The sequence below is a fragment of the Salvelinus fontinalis genome, chromosome 3 (genome assembly GCF_029448725.1).
Source record: "Salvelinus fontinalis isolate EN_2023a chromosome 3, ASM2944872v1, whole genome shotgun sequence".
NCBI classification, from domain to species: Eukaryota; Metazoa; Chordata; class Actinopteri; order Salmoniformes; family Salmonidae; genus Salvelinus; species Salvelinus fontinalis.
The window spans coordinates 14009725-14025683 of record NC_074667.1 but is presented as its reverse complement, the minus strand read 5'-3'; the positions used below and the strand labels follow the sequence as shown (position 1 = coordinate 14025683).

The 15959-nt window shown below is 40.3% G+C and overlaps 1 protein-coding gene across 1 annotated transcript in view; it reads left to right on the top strand.

The window, feature by feature from the left end:
* Positions 1–1008: 1008 nt before the first annotated feature.
* LOC129839564 (EGF-containing fibulin-like extracellular matrix protein 2) overlaps positions 1009–15959 on the top strand; it is a 32506-nt gene continuing 17555 nt past the window's right edge. Inside the window, exons 1-4 of the mRNA XM_055907091.1 lie at positions 1009–1228; positions 3707–3797; positions 14536–14581; positions 14993–15268. Coding sequence (XP_055763066.1) covers positions 3717–3797; positions 14536–14581; positions 14993–15268 — 403 coding nt within the window. The 5' untranslated portion in view covers positions 1009–1228; positions 3707–3716. The remainder of the gene's footprint in view (positions 1229–3706; positions 3798–14535; positions 14582–14992; positions 15269–15959) is intronic.

Here is a 15959-nt window from a genome sequence, read left to right as displayed (position 1 = left end):
TGTAAATCTTACAGAGGCTGTCAGAGGAAGTGTGATATTGGGAGAATCTCAATTGTCCCCTCTGACCTTCTTCTCCAATGGGTTTTGAGAAGGAAGTGAGAAGAGCGGGCATGAGGAGTATGCAATTGAGATTTTCCCTATGTTGTCAATGTAAGGATGAAAATTGGATGTTCATCATTGACAATTGTGTAAATCACTTAAGTAAAAATACTTTGAAGTACTACTTAAGTCATTTTGGGGGTTTCTGTACTTACCTATTTATATTTTTTACAACTTTTACTTCACTACATTCCCAAAGAAACGAATGTACTTTTTACTCACATTTTCCATGACACCCAAAAGTACTCGTTACATTTTGAATGCTTAGCAGGACAGAAAATGGTCCAATTCACACACTTATCAACAGAACCTCCCTGGTCATTCCTACTGCCTCTGATCTGGCGGACTCACGAAACACAAATGCATCTTTTGTAACATATGTCTGACTGTTGGAGTGTGCCCCTGGCTATCTGTAAATAAACAATCAAATTGTGCCATCTGGTTTGCTTAATTAATATAAGGAATTTGAAATTGTTCTTACTTCTACTCTTGATACTTAAGTATATTTAAAACCAAATAATTTTTTACTTTTACTCAAGTAGTATTTTACTGGGTGACTTTCACTTTTACTTGAGTCATTTTCTATTATTTTACTCAAGTATGACAATTGGGTACTTTTTCCACCACTGATCATTGACCTGTGTCTATAAAATCCTGTCTGTCACCTGAACTAATTGAGATGGTGTCAAGAATACAATTACGATTTATAGAGCTCCTGTATGCTGCCTCTGTCTGGTCTTAGACTTCATATAGTTGACGCTACATTCTCTGAACCCTCCAAACTGCGCTTACATTAACAATGACATTGTAACAAAAACATTCTGGCACTCACTTATTTTCACATCTCCGGTAGAGGGGGCGCAATGCTTTTTATTAGATAGAGTAGAAATTACTATGCAATGTTAGAGACAAAAACATTTGACGCGGATGTAGAGAGTGTGTAACCTGTAAAGATAGCACCACCTCCCGATCATTTTGTTAGGCTGTGATGCCCTGGTAATTTGTATACATTTACCGATTTCGGGGAGAAGTTGCTTCTTCAGATTCACCATCACCTCTGACGGGACCCTCCGGAGGATAATAATCAATTGAGTATTGATACACACCCAACTAAAAAGTAATTTTACAGGTAAATTGCAACCCTATCGAATACAAATGAAACAGTACCTTGCATAGCCTAACATTACATTTTGCACAACTCCAAAATAGGTTGCATGCTTTTAGACTACTAACCTACACTTAATCTGTTGACTTGAAATCGCATTGTTCAAGAGACGTTAAATAATTTATTATAAATCCAACAGATTTTTTATATATTTTTATATTGCATCTTAGTCATAATCGGAAATTGGTTTTGTTTATAATCGCTGCATCAGACATTCGCACAATGTCGGTATAGACAGGTTTCTATTCAAGGCCAATTTATTTATTTATTTGACAGGGACAATGCACATTAATTAACATTTCCCTAAATGTGCCAGATTTAGCTAGTTTGGTAGTTTTCATCTGTAGTCCCTAGGCAGATAGGCTAGATACTAGATAGCAACTGTGGTTTATCATGTAATTTAAACTTTACTACGTGGGGCGATTAGTGTTAAAATATGTTATGTTGATAACGCTAAATATGACACCAATAAGATATAATGATTTATAAGACTTTAAAGTAATTACATTATGAACAAGAGCTAAACGCGGAATGGGGATGCACTTTCAGAGAAAACACATGAAACTGATAGGGTGATTCAGAAGATAGCTGGAGGGGGATTTGAACCTTTGCCAATAAAATAATGAATGCTGAAACCTGGTCTCAAAGCATTTCGTATCATTCTGTACGTACATTTGAGATACTCTTACATTTCGTATGGTATGTATTCATTTGTGGATATCCAGGGTTAGGATTAGCTAACATGCTAAGTAGTTGCCAGTTAGTTTAAAAAGTAGTAAGTAATTAGCAAAAATGCAAAAGTTGTCTATGAGATTCAAATTTACAGCCTTTTGGTTTGCTAGATGTTCGCATTGTTATATGTAACGGATGTGAAATGGCTAGCTAGTTAGCGGGTGCGCGCTAGTAGCATTTCAATCAGTTACGTCACTTGCTCTGAGACATTAAGTAGGGTTGCCCCTTGCTCTGCAAGGGCCGCGGCCTTTGTGGAGCGATGGGTAACGATGCTTCGTGGGCAACCGTTGTTGATGTGTGCAGAGGTTCCCTGGTTCGCGCCCGTGCCGGGGCGAGCGGACGACGTAAAGTTATACTGATACATATACACCCAACCAACCACCCTCCCTCCGATTTTCCCTTAATAAGTAACCTTCTGTCTTATGTAACCATACCAAACAGAACATAGCAGGTAGCCTAGTGGTTAGAGTGTTGGGCCAGTAACCGAAAGGTTGCTGGATTGAATCCCGAGCTGACAAGGTAAAAATATATAGTTTTACCCCTAAGCAAGGCAGTTAACCCATTGGTGCCGAAGACGTGGATGTTGATTTTGGCAGCCCCCTGCACCTCTCTGATTCAGAGGGGTTGGATTAAATGCAGAAGGCATTCAGTTGTACAACTGACGAGGTATCCCCCTTTCCCATATCATACCAAATTGAGTGTCCCGGATTTACTTTTACTATGTTACGTCTAGTCTATGAGACAAAGCTCTGCTCCCAAAGGAGATGTTTGTACTTGCCTAACAATTCCTCTCCGGATGGAATTATTTTTCTTAACGACATACACCAACTGATGGTGCAATAAAGACACTTTACAATTGGTTTTCACTCTACACGCATGCAAACACACACACACACACACACTGGTAGCCAATTATTCTGTAGTCATGTTCACTGTTGTAATTATGGAGGAGAATGGCAGAGTTATAGTTGTATGATTTACTCGTGTCTGCATCCCAGCTGACCCATTATTTGGGACAACCTTAATAGATACCTACTTTTTCAGACACTGGATACACAATATCCATATGCCAGCATCAGCTCCTTGAGCATTAGGTATTGTGGTATTACTGTAAGTTTGCCATAGGTCATGCCCAGGAATTTGAACATGATTTTCCAAGCATTTCCTGTTTGCAATGAAGGCACATTGTGCAGAGAGGATGTTGCTCTCACCAGCTTAGGAAAATAGTTGAGAGAAAAGATAATAAAGGAAATAATAGAATGTGCTGAATTCTTCATTAAGTACGTTTTTTGCTATACAGGTCATAATGCCAATTTTCAAATAGTAATGCCAATTATAATGTATGCAGCATATAATGTTATAATGAGCATATAGTCATATTTTATATAATTTCATGATAATGTATAAAATGGACAGAGCTATGAATTTGGTTTGTGAGAATGATGTCCATGTTGACACAGATCTCAACTTAGTGCCTTCCTCAGCATGTGTTAGAAAACTGGAGTGAGTACTGGCCATGGGAATGTCACAGGAAGGTTGTGGACTACCATTTGGGAAACATAAAGAAATCTGAACCAAAGTAGATGTATTCTGCAACCATTTTGCCAATGTATGCAAACATTTTTGGAACATTTTGAGACTCAACATGTTCACAAGGACACTTACTCAAAAAACACATTTTCTCACTCAATCTTTTTCTCAATGTCGCAGGGACGTCAAAATGCTACGGATTTACTTGTGCTTGAGTGTTGTTGTCAACGTGGCCGTCTCGCAGGAAGCTGAGGAACCCATCTCATACACGGCAAGTACCCCTCTCACAACCTCCACATACAAACACTGCAGTGCCTGCTGCCAAAAAATAGGGTGGGTTTCCCGGAGCCTAGTTCCAGTACCAGACTAAAATGCACATTCAATGGCAATTCTCCATTGGAGACTATAGGCTTAATCTGGGAAACTGGCACTAAAGACGCAGCCCCTTACCGGGAAAAAAATGGCTTCTGTCAAACAGTTGTGGCAAATTTTTATATGAGCTAAGCTAAGCTCATATTTTCACATGCAAATTACTTTTGTGGCAAACTGTGGCATCAAATTTGCGGCGACTTGTGAACTTCTGTCAAACAATTCTGGAAAGCTTGTCGCGAACATTACTGTTTCCTGCAAAATAAGAAAATACTAATTAGTTCAGATTTTTGGTTACTTTGTGTATTAACGACATTTAATGCAGCGTTGGGGAGTAGTAAACTACATGTACCCTGACGAAAAATATTAACGCAACGTGCAACAATTTCAACGATTTTACTGAGTTACATTTTAAAGAAATGAATTAGGCCCTAAACTATGGATTTCACATGACTGGGACTACAGATATGATTATGTTGGGTCACAGACACCTTACAAAAAAGGTAGGGGCGTGGATCAGAAAACCAGTCAGTATTCGGTGTGACCACCATTTGCCTCAGGCAGCGCGACACATCTCCTTCGCATAGAGTTGATCAGGTTGATTGTGGCCTGTAGAACGTTGTCCCACTCCACTTCCATGGCTGTGCGAAGTTGCTGGATATTGGCAGGAACTGGAACACACGGTCATACACATCGATCCAGAGCCACTCCGACATTGATCGTCCTAATATTTATATATTTCTTAATTCCATTCTTTTACTTTTAGATCTGTGTATTTGTTGTGAATTATTAGATACTACTGCACTGTTGGAGCTAGGAACACAAGCATTTCACTACACCCACAATAACATCTGCGAAATATGTGTATGTGACCAATACATTTGATTTGATTTGAGAGCATCCCAAACATGTTCAATGGGTGACATGTCTGGTGAGTGAGCAGGCCATGGAAGAACTGGGACATTTTCAACTTCCAAGAATTGTGTACAGATCCTTGCGACATGGAGCCATGCAATATAATGCTGAAACATGAGGTGATGGCAGCGGATGAATGGCACGACAATGGGCCTCAGGATCTCTTCACAGTATCTCTGTGCATTCAAATTGCCATCGATAAAATGCAACTGTGTTTGTTGTCCGTAGCTTATTCCTGCCCATACCATAACCCCACTGCCACCATAGGGCATTCTGTTCAACAAACCGCTCGCCCATATGACGCCATATATGCTGTCTGCTATCTGCCTGGTACAGTTGAAACCGGGATTATTCTGTGAAGAGCACACTTCTCCAGCGTGCCAGTGGCCATCGAGGGGTGAGCATTTGCCCACTGAAGTTGGTTACAACGCCGAACTGCAATCAGGTCCAGACCCTGTAGAAATTCTTTGGTTGTGCAAACCGACACTTTCATCAGCTGTCTAGGTAGCTGGTCTTAGACGATCCCGCAGGTGAAGAAGCCGGATGTGGAAGTCCTGGGCTAGCGTGGTCACACGTGATCTGCGATTGTGATGTACTGACAAATTCTCTAAAACAGCTTAGGGTAGAGAAATTAATGTTACATTTTTTGGCAACAGCTCTGGTGGACATTCCTGCAGTCAGCATGCCAATTGCACACTCCGTCAAAACTTGAGACATCTGTGGCATTGTGTTGTGTGGCAAAACTGCACATTTTAGTGGCCTTTTTTTGTCCCCAGCACAAGGTGCACCTGTGTAATGATTATGCTTAATCAGCTTCTTGATATGCCACACCTGTCAGGTGGATGAATTATCTTGCGAAGGAGAAATGCTCACAATTTGAGAGAAATACGTTTTTCTGTGCATGGAACATTTCTGGGATCTTTTATTTCAGCTCATGAAAAATGGGACCAACACTTTACATGTTGTGTTAATATTTTTGTTCAGTATAGTTCAACTAGTAATTTAACTACATTTTCCAGTAGCTTGGTGGTAGTTGAGCTAAATTCAAATCTAAGTAGTGCTCTAAGTAGTTTTAATTACTTTTTTTTTTACAGGTAGTGGTGCAGCTAACTACTGGAACTACACAATACTTTTTTTGAAAACATTTTATAAATTATGGGTGAAGTAGGCAATCATTTACTTTCTTTTTCGGCATCAAACCTGCCTCCTTCTCAGTTGAAACATAGTTTTTGTGTTTAACCCTAGGATGCATAGTAAACATGGCGCCCCAAGAATGCATATGCCGGGTCAAAATGACCCGATAATGTAATATCTGTGTTTTATTTATATGGGTTTAAAATATTTCTAAAATAAATTATTTTGAGTGATGATTTGGACCTTTCTATAATTATTTTATTGTTTGAAATGTTTTTAGTCGCTCTTCAACAGTTTGATACACATTTCAATGATAACATATTATGAAAATTCATAACAGCTATTGAAAATATTAGGATATTTTTCTTACAAAGTTTCACATTCAACCTTTTAGTATGAAGAACAAAATAAAACCACCTTAAGCATGTTTTATAATATTTCTAAGCATTTATTTGAAAATCCAAAGTTCATCATCAATATAAATGACAACACTAACAATTGTGAATTTAGAAAACATGAACACTAAAAGGAACAAAGTTTGCGTGTGTGTGATGCTTACTTATGCTGTCTTGGTCCATGCATTTGTTACAAACAACAAGCATGTGACTGTGCTCTTTGCAGACAGGTGTGTTGCACTGAGAACACCAGCAGCTGACTTTTCTATCCTTTGCGCTTGGGCAGAGCTGGCACTTCTTTCTCTTCTGGCCCTGCCTGCTCTGAGTGGTGGTGGCATGGCTCTCTTTCATCACCCCACAGCTTTCCATTGCCTCAGTTCTTCTGTTGAGATGGGAGAACCTTCCAGAAGGACAACCATCTCAGCAGCACACCAACAATCAAGCCTTTATGGTAGAGTGGCCAGACGGAAGCCACTCCTCAGTAAAACGCACATGACAGCCCACTTGGAGTTTGCCAAAAGCCACCTAAAGGACTCTCAGACCATGAGAAACAAGAGTCTCTGGTCTGATGAAACCAAGATTGAACTCTTTGGATGGAATGCCAAGCGTCACGTCTGGAGGAAAGCTGCTCATCCACTGTGATGCAGTGTTCACTCCAGTAAGACCCCTTTTTACTCAGTCTATTTGACTGGTTTTCACTCTCCTCAGAGGGGGAGTACTCCCCATCTATAGAATCATCTAGGACAGCTGGACTACCAGGTGCATCCACAACTCCAACTTTAGCCACAGGCACATAGTCTGTGCCCTCTGAATTGGATACCTCAGATTCTGAGTCAGAGGCAGCAATGGCTTCCTCATCCAGCATGTGTAAAACCATTTTGGTTGTATATCTGGCAGTATTCTTATGAGCCTCCTTATGAAACTCCTTTTACTCAATGAGTTAAAAAGGATAAATGAAAATGGTGATTAATGAACATTATAAACAAGATATATGATAAATATTTTATTAATTACTTTGATTTTATTGTTGTAGCAAAAAGAAAGTGCAATGCATTGGATTCCATAAGAAATACATACAGGTCATATTTGACCCACATATGAAAACTTGGGGTAGTGAAGCAAAAACTATTTTACTTAAAAAATAAATTTAAAAAATAAACTAGGATTTTAGAACATTAAAGATTATTTAAGGACTTCCTGGAATATTAGATAATTACATTTGTGGGCGGGGGTGGGGGGGTCAATACAGCAACAAAAAAAACATTAGGCCGGGTCATTTTGATCCGGCATATGCATCCTAGGGTTAATAGTCTAAATTAAACATTCTGTTAAGATATGACCCCAAAGTGATCTGTTCTTGCAATTTGTAGTCTATGACATTTCAGATTTACATGATGATCATTTTTCACGAGGTAGTTTGAATGTAGTGAACTACTTTTTCAAAGTAACTTTAGGTAGCCTTTACACTCGCACCTGTACGCGGGTTGAAAATGGCAGATTTGGACACTGATAAGAGTGTAAATTTGAACACAGTGGCTGTACAGTAACATGCTATACATGACGTCAGATCTCAGGGTCTCCGCTTCACAGCTCTGTATGGGTTTTGACTGACAGCCGTTCTGAACTTGAGCGCCACTTGCTAATGATGCGTGGACTGACTCTTAACCCGCAGACCCCACAGTTATATTGCGGGGCAGGCAGGTTTAGGGTCCTGAAATATTGTGTGGATGAAGGGTGGGTGGGTGGTGGGTTGAATAAAGAGAAAACAAGGGCCTACTGTAGTCTACTGTTCAGATGGATTACATTGAAACTGAAATCTGACTGTAGGTCTATAACCTTAATATGAATTCCTGCAGAATTAAGTATTTCTTCCATTAAAATGGCTACCCCTGGCTAACCCTACCCCGGTCCACAGCACTGCACCCCCCACAGCAACTCGCCCAAGCATTCCCCATTTCTCCTTCTCCCAAATCCAGTCAGCTGATGTTCTGAAAGAGCTGCAAAATCTGGACCCCTACAAATCAGCCTGGCTAGACAATCTGGACCCTTTCTTTCTAAAATGATCTGCCGAAATTGTTGCAACCCCTATTACTAGCCTGTTCAACCTCTCTTTCGTGTCGTCTGAGATTCCCAAATATGGAAAAGCAGCTGCGGTCATCCCCCTCTTCAAAGGGGGGGACACTCTTGACCCAAACTGCTAAAGACCTATATCTATCCTACCCTGCCTTTCTAAGGTCTTCGAAAGCCAAGTCAACAAACAGATTTCCGACCATTTCGAATCGCACCATACCTTCTCCGCTATGCAATCTGGTTTCAGAGCTGGTCATGGGTGCACCTCAGCCACGCTCAAGGTCCTAAACGATATCTTAACCGCCATCGATAAGAAACAATACTGTGCAGCCGTATTCATTGACCTGGCCAAGGCTTTCGACTCTGTCAATCACCACATCCTCATCGGCAGACTCGATAGCCTTGGTTTCTCAAATGATTGCCTCGCCTGGTTCACCAACTACTTCTCTGATCGAGTTCAGTGTGTCAAATCGGAGCGACTGTTGTCCGGGCCTCTGGAAGTCTCTATGGGGGTGCCACCGGGTTCAATTCTTGGACCGACTCTCTTCTCTGTATACATCAATGATGTCGCTCTTGCTGCTGGTGAGTCTCTGATCCACCTCTACGCAGACGACACCATTCTGTATACTTCTGGCCCTTCTTTGGACACTGTGTTAACAACTTAACTTCAATGAGCTTCAATGCCATACAACACTCCTTCCGTGGCCTCCAACTGCTCTTAAATACAAGTAAAACTAAATGCATGCTCTTCAACCGATCGCTGCCTGCACCTGCCCGCCCGTCCAGCATCACTACTCTGGACGGTTCTGACTTCGAATATGTTGACAACTACAAATACCTAGGTGTTTGGTTAGACTGTAAACTCCCCTTCCAGACTCATATCAAACATCTCCAATCCAAAGTTAAATGTAGAATTGGCTTCCTATTTCGCAACAAAGCATCCTTCACTCATGCTGCCAAACATACCCTTGTAAAACTGACCATCCTACCGATCCTCGACTTCGGCGATGTCATTTACAAAATAGCCTCCAATACCCTGCTGAATAAATTGGATGCAGTCTATCACAGTGCCATCCGTTTTGTCACCAAAGCCCCGTATACTACCCACCACTGTGACCTGTACGCTCTCGTTGGCTGGCCCTCGCTTCATACTCGTCGCCAAACCCACTGGCTCCAGGTCATCTACAAGACCCTGCTAGGTAAAGTCCCCCCTTATCTCAGCTCGCTGGTCACCATAGCAGCACCCACCTGTAGCACGCGCTCCAGCAGATATATCTCTCTGGTCACCCCCAAAACCAATTCTTGCTTTGGCCGCCTCTCCTTCCAGTTCTCTGCTGCCAATGACTGGAACGAACTACAAAAATCTCTGAAACTGGAAACACTTATCTCCCTCACTAGCTTTAAGCACCAGCTGTCAGAGCAGCTCACAGATTACTGCACCTGTACATAGCCCATCTATAATTTAGCCCAAACAACTACCTCTCCCCCTACTGTATTTATTTATTTTATTTCTCCCCCTACTGTATTTATTTATTTTGCTCCTTTGCACCCCATTATTTCTATCTCTACTTTGCACATTCTTCCACTGCAAATCTACCATTCCAGTGTTTTACTTGCTATATTGTATTTACTTCGCCACCATGGCCTTTTTTTGCCTTTACCTCCCTTATCTCACCTCATTTGCTCACATTGTATATAGACTTATTTTTCTACTGTATTATTGACTGTATGTTTGTTTTACTCCATGTGTAACTCTGTGTTGTTGTATGTGTCGAACTGCTTTGCTTTATCTTGGCCAGGTCGCAATTGTAAATGAGAACTTGTTCTCAACTTGCCTACCTGGTTAAATAAAGGTGAAATAAATAAATAAATAAAATGATACACCAAATGTAGGCAAAATTTTGACTCAGGGACAGGAGTGGAGAAATATGATTTATTTCTTTCAGCATCTTGAGAGAATGTGAATGCGCAGTTAGATACCATCTGTAGAGGTGCGATCTTAATCAGCATCATAAAAGCTGATTGTATTTCAACCACATAAAATATGCATCCAAGCCAAACTGAAATCTTATCAGAAAACATGTTGGGTCGTTTTCACAGCTTTCTATTTCCTTTCCTTACAACCGGTCTTTATATTTTAATATTTTTTTTATAGCATTTTCTCACCGGTCCCTTAACGTCTTTGCTCCATGAAAGAAGCGGAGATGACAGAGAACTTTACCAATGTCAACTAGATTGAAGCATTCATTCTATCGGTTTATGACATCATTCTGCTGAGCAAGGGTTTATTTAGTCACATGTAATGACAGAAGAGAAGCTGCATGTATCTATAGACAAATTGACTAACAAATAGCCTACGAAAATGGCGGAAATTATAAGCAGAAACATATCTAAATCAGGAGGGGAAAAAAGCATGGACCCCTGTCAAAAATATTTCTGCCGTCTCTGACTGTAGCCTACAGCAAAACAAAATCTATATTATGGGTTAGGGTCGGTTGTGGGCCTCCAGATTTTCACTTTATCACTTATAGTCAGGCGGGTGGGGATGGGTTATTAGCAATTGCGAGCGTGTGCGGGTGAATGAACAACTGACCCACTCACCTCCACCATGCGCGACAAGAAGTTGCCCCCATCCCTCCGCTTATTGGGCAGCTTTAGCTACATTTTGGTTGTCTGAGTGAGGGAAATGCTGTAAATTAAGAGGACTCTATGTATTTTGAAAGATGAGACATTGAGATTATAATAAATCAACCAGGTAACCCGTGATACAAGTATTCAAAGTCCTCCACATGGATGGCTGACTAGTGCCCCAGGTGACCTGGTTGAGGATGTTGGGAGATGACATGGAAACCGGGCACTAGGGGCAACAAGTAGGTTTCAGTTTTGCTCAGGCGGGGTTTACCAAACGTGGTCCTCTGGACTCCAAGGGGTGCATGTTCTGGTTTTTGTCCTATCATTACACAGTTGTTTCAAATAATGAACTAATTATCAAGCTTTGATCATTTTAAATCAGCTATGTAGTGTTAGGGCAAAAACCAAAATGTGCACCCTTTGGGTTCCTGGGGACCGAGTTTGGGAAATGCTGTGCCAGTGTGTTGTGGACAGGGATGGCAAATGGGCGTAATGATCTGCCTCTGATTCCAACGGTTGCAAGTTCAAATCCAACGATAGAAAGTTTTTTGGGTTTTACGCATATCCCAAACCTTAACTCTTTCCTTGGGGTGGCAGGTCGCCTAGTGGTTAGAGCGTTGGACTAGTAACCGAAAGGTTTCAAAATCTAATCCCCGAGCTGACACGGTACAAATCTTTCGTTCTGCCCCTGAACAAGGTAGTTAACCCACTGTTCCTAGGCTGTCATTGACAATAACAATTTGTTCTTAACTGACTTGCCTAGTTAAATAAAGGTACAATTTTAAAAAACATTCAGAGTTAATGCCTATCCTTAAGATTTTGGAGTTAATGCCTAAACTTAACCCTAACCTTAAACATTCAGAGTTAATATCTAAACTTAACCTTAAACACTTAGTAATTTGACGTTTGCAACAACTTTGAAATTTGACATTTGAGAAACATGGATGAAAGTCTAATTCTGATAAATATTTAAGTAAACAATATTTTTCTTAAGGGTAGTTTAACTTATTCCAGTGTGAAATAATTGGTAGCTGGGTAAACTATATTTTCAGAGTAGCTTCCTCAACACTAATTAAATGTCTTATCTGCATAAACCAAATCACATATAACTTTAAATGAACTTGCTTCTCACAGAGAAGCTAAACATACTTAATGTACTAAATATACATGTATTAAATGTCTTAACAGATAAAAAAGAAATCCTGAAAAATCCTAATCTTGAAATGATTATCAGCATGCTAATGAAAAAAGAGCAATAACTGAATATTCCCCAAATAAATTGTTTATTTAATCTTTTTATGTAGCTACAATATTTACATGAGAGAAATGTGAACGCTATTGGTTATGGGGATTTTAACCGTAGGATGTTTAACTTCCAAATGTTCATGAACTAAGTGATTACTGATGAGAAATTAGCTTTCAACCAATGGAAATGAAAAAAAAATAATACGCAAAAAAAAATCTAACCCAGTTCACAAATATTGTCTTTTTGAGTGAACTTTGGAGATGGCGGCCCTGTGGAAATCCTTCGTCCAAAGCTTAATGACTGCATGCACTGAAACAATCAGAAAACACAAAACAACATTAAGATACTGAAAACAATTACTGAAAACATGTTCTATTTCGGCATCTTAGATTCAGTGGCTAATGGGCGGGTTTGGCTTTGAAATCCAAAACTTTGTAACATCTGGGGTCAGCTATTTGTAACAGCTAGGGTCTGCTGTCAGCTATACCAACAAAAAATGTAGCTACCATAACCTGGAACTCAGGCCTATTAAATCTAAATTTAAATGTGTGGCCAACTGTTCCTAGAGAGCCACAGTATATGAGATATTTCTCCAGCCAAGCGGCAACACATTTGATTCAAACTAATCAATCTGTGTTTTTGCTTGGTAATTGTTTGCTTCTAGAAAGAACGAGAGAAGGAACAACACACGATCAAGATGAGCTAGCAGTTTAAAGAGCAATGAAATATACATTTTTTGCAAAGAATAACTGTATAGCAGGCTACATTTATGAGGATAATACATGTATGCATTTGCTTACCTTATCAAGCTTGAAGATTACGTTACACTCATTTATCACCAAAAAGTGCTATGAGTGAATGCACCACAAACATCTTTCCAGGGTGTCGAGGCATCCGAAATGAAGTTTTGCTCTGATGTCAAGTCAGCTCATATTTCTTGTTGCTACTTTAACTTAGCTGTTATGCTAGCTAACATGGTACTGAACAGTGACGCTAGCATATTGACATTTGTTATTACAAGACAGCAAGTCTTTACCTAAAAATATAACGTTAAGTGTTTAGGTAAATCATTAGTTAGTTAGCTAGCTATCACATTAATTGTGCAAAAATATGATAGCACTGAGCCAGCCAGTGGCGCCGACAGGTTGCAACAAAATGTGTTTCACTCTATCCCATAAAACATGACACTGCTAAACAGGCATCAATTAGCTAATTCGATTTTTAAGTTTATTAGAATGTTAAATAAGTTAGACACTCACTGTACAACTTCGGTAGGTAGATCACTTCCAATAGATTTTTCTTCTCCCATTGACTGGTCATCAATGCTTGCTGGTATTGGAACTACTTCTGGTAAACTGTTTGCCACTAGTGGCATTACATATTATTGTTGCCAAAGGTTTGCTGCAGATTCACTACTAGTGGCAAACATTTGCAAACTTCTGGCAACATTTATTTGCAGCAAATTTGCCACAAACGTATTTTTGTAAGCGGCAGCACAAGCAAAAGCCAATATTGAAGGACAATATAAGCTTTTTAAAGTGGGATTTAATTAATGTCAAGGATGGGGTCAATTAAATGTTTTAATTCAGGAAGTGAATTGAAATTGAATTCAAAAATGGAAAAATTGTCATTGTAAACATTTGGAAAATTTGTATTTCATTAAGTAAAATGTTAATTTTGAGTTGACCCCAACCCTGATTCATGTACCAAGTGAACGTTCATGAAAATGAAATGGTTTGGAATAGACATTGATGGGATGGGATAGCATTGGCATGTCTCCAGTGGAGGATGTCTCCTTCTCGACAAATGACTAGTCGAATTGTTGTTGTTGGAGCTGATGAATTATGGAGGTAATAACATGAGTCTGGACTCATGGAGACTGGAGACAACACATGCCTGTGCACACACAGTGGCAAGTTCCATGACGCAGACGAGAGCGAGGCGAGCAGACATTCCTCCCTGGATGGCAACAGACTAAGCACATTGTTTTGGGTGAATTAAGGAGACACAGGTGTTCTCCAGGCTGACTCCTTAATTGCTGTCTGTCTGATTTCCTAATATACAGGCTCAAAGTGGCATAACAAAGGAGGGTAAGACTACATCTTTAATGAGATGTAGACTAAAGCTTCAGAGATATGTGATACGTATTTTGTAGATCAATTAATCGATCGATTAATCAATCCCTCAATCAATCAACAAACCAATCAATTGAGTACCAGATACTTATCCTCTCTTATTTCTGTTCACAGTGTACAGATGGCTATACATTTGACATGGAACGACAAGAATGCAAAGGTAAGAGGTGCTTATCAACACTTTGTCCAATGTCCTTGTACGTTTCTGACTTAATGAATAGATTGATTAGTAGAGGAATTGAATAGCACTGTGGAAGAGATACGATCAGTTCTAGCAGACACTGATACAGTATGTGTATACCAAGCATATTGATGGTGGAAGTGGTGGTTTTCCTGGTATACCCATGCTGACTTGGTGGTGTTACACTGACCAGACCTGTGTTGAAATACATTTGTTTTTTTCCAACCTGGAGTGACAGGTGGATGGGATTTGCACTTTTGGGGCTATTCCCCTGGTTTCATTGCGCCAGGCAAGCTCAATCAAGCACAGCTTAAGTAGTTGAAAGAAAACAAACCGTGGCTTACTCTATGAACCCAGGTCTGTCTCTGACCGCTGTACTCTCTTTTTCAGACGTCAACGAGTGTACCACGGTGCCCGACGCCTGCAAGGGCGGCATGAGGTGCATCAATCATTTCGGAGGCTACTTCTGCCTGCCCCAGAATGCCCAGATCATCGTTAGTAATGGTGACGACGAGCCCACCGTGGCCCCTCTGGTGGAGGAACAGCCTCCTCTGGCACCCGCCCCTGCTTTGCCTATCCAACGGGTCATCCAGAGCTCTTTCCAAAGCCAGGGCACCATGCAGTGTGCCGCAGGGTTCGTGGTGGACGAGCTCAACTACTGCCGTGGTAAGAGTAAGCCCATGCAACTTAACTGGGGCGGGTTTATTAGGTTTAGGGCACACTATAGTAAAATGTTGAAAATGAGTGTTTCTAATTGGACAAGTACCCTGATTCGTTATGGAAGTGTCCAGCATAATTTTAATCCTACATGCAAAGATCCCATCAGTCCCTGACTGATGTAATTTGAAGTATATAGGAATGGATCTGCCAAACAGTTAAAAGCGGACTGTAGTGCAGTGCAGTTATACAAACTCAGTACTAAGGCTACAGTACAAACTCAGCATCGCAGGGGCCCTAGTTTAAATGAGCAATACCAGCAGGCAGATTTCCTTCTGGAATACTACCGATGCTAGTTTATGAACCGATATTGAGGCAAAAGATAGTCATCTCAGATTGTCATTCAGTCACATTCAGGATTCATTTCAATTGGAATTCATTCAAAATGATTGTAGTCCCTTTTTCAAGTTTAGAGCACTTTGTATGAAACCAGTTCTCGTGAAAATGCAATTAATTTAACCATTTGAACAGTTTATGCGCTATCTGCAGGTTATGAAGATGCATTGTATTTGATCTGTAAAGTGGGGAACCACTTAACTTCCATTTACCCCTTTGCCCTTTTTCTTTGGATGATGGATTTGCAGCCGTCATTAAAGAATGTCATAATTTGTGTGTGTGTGTGTGTGTGTGTGTGTGTGTG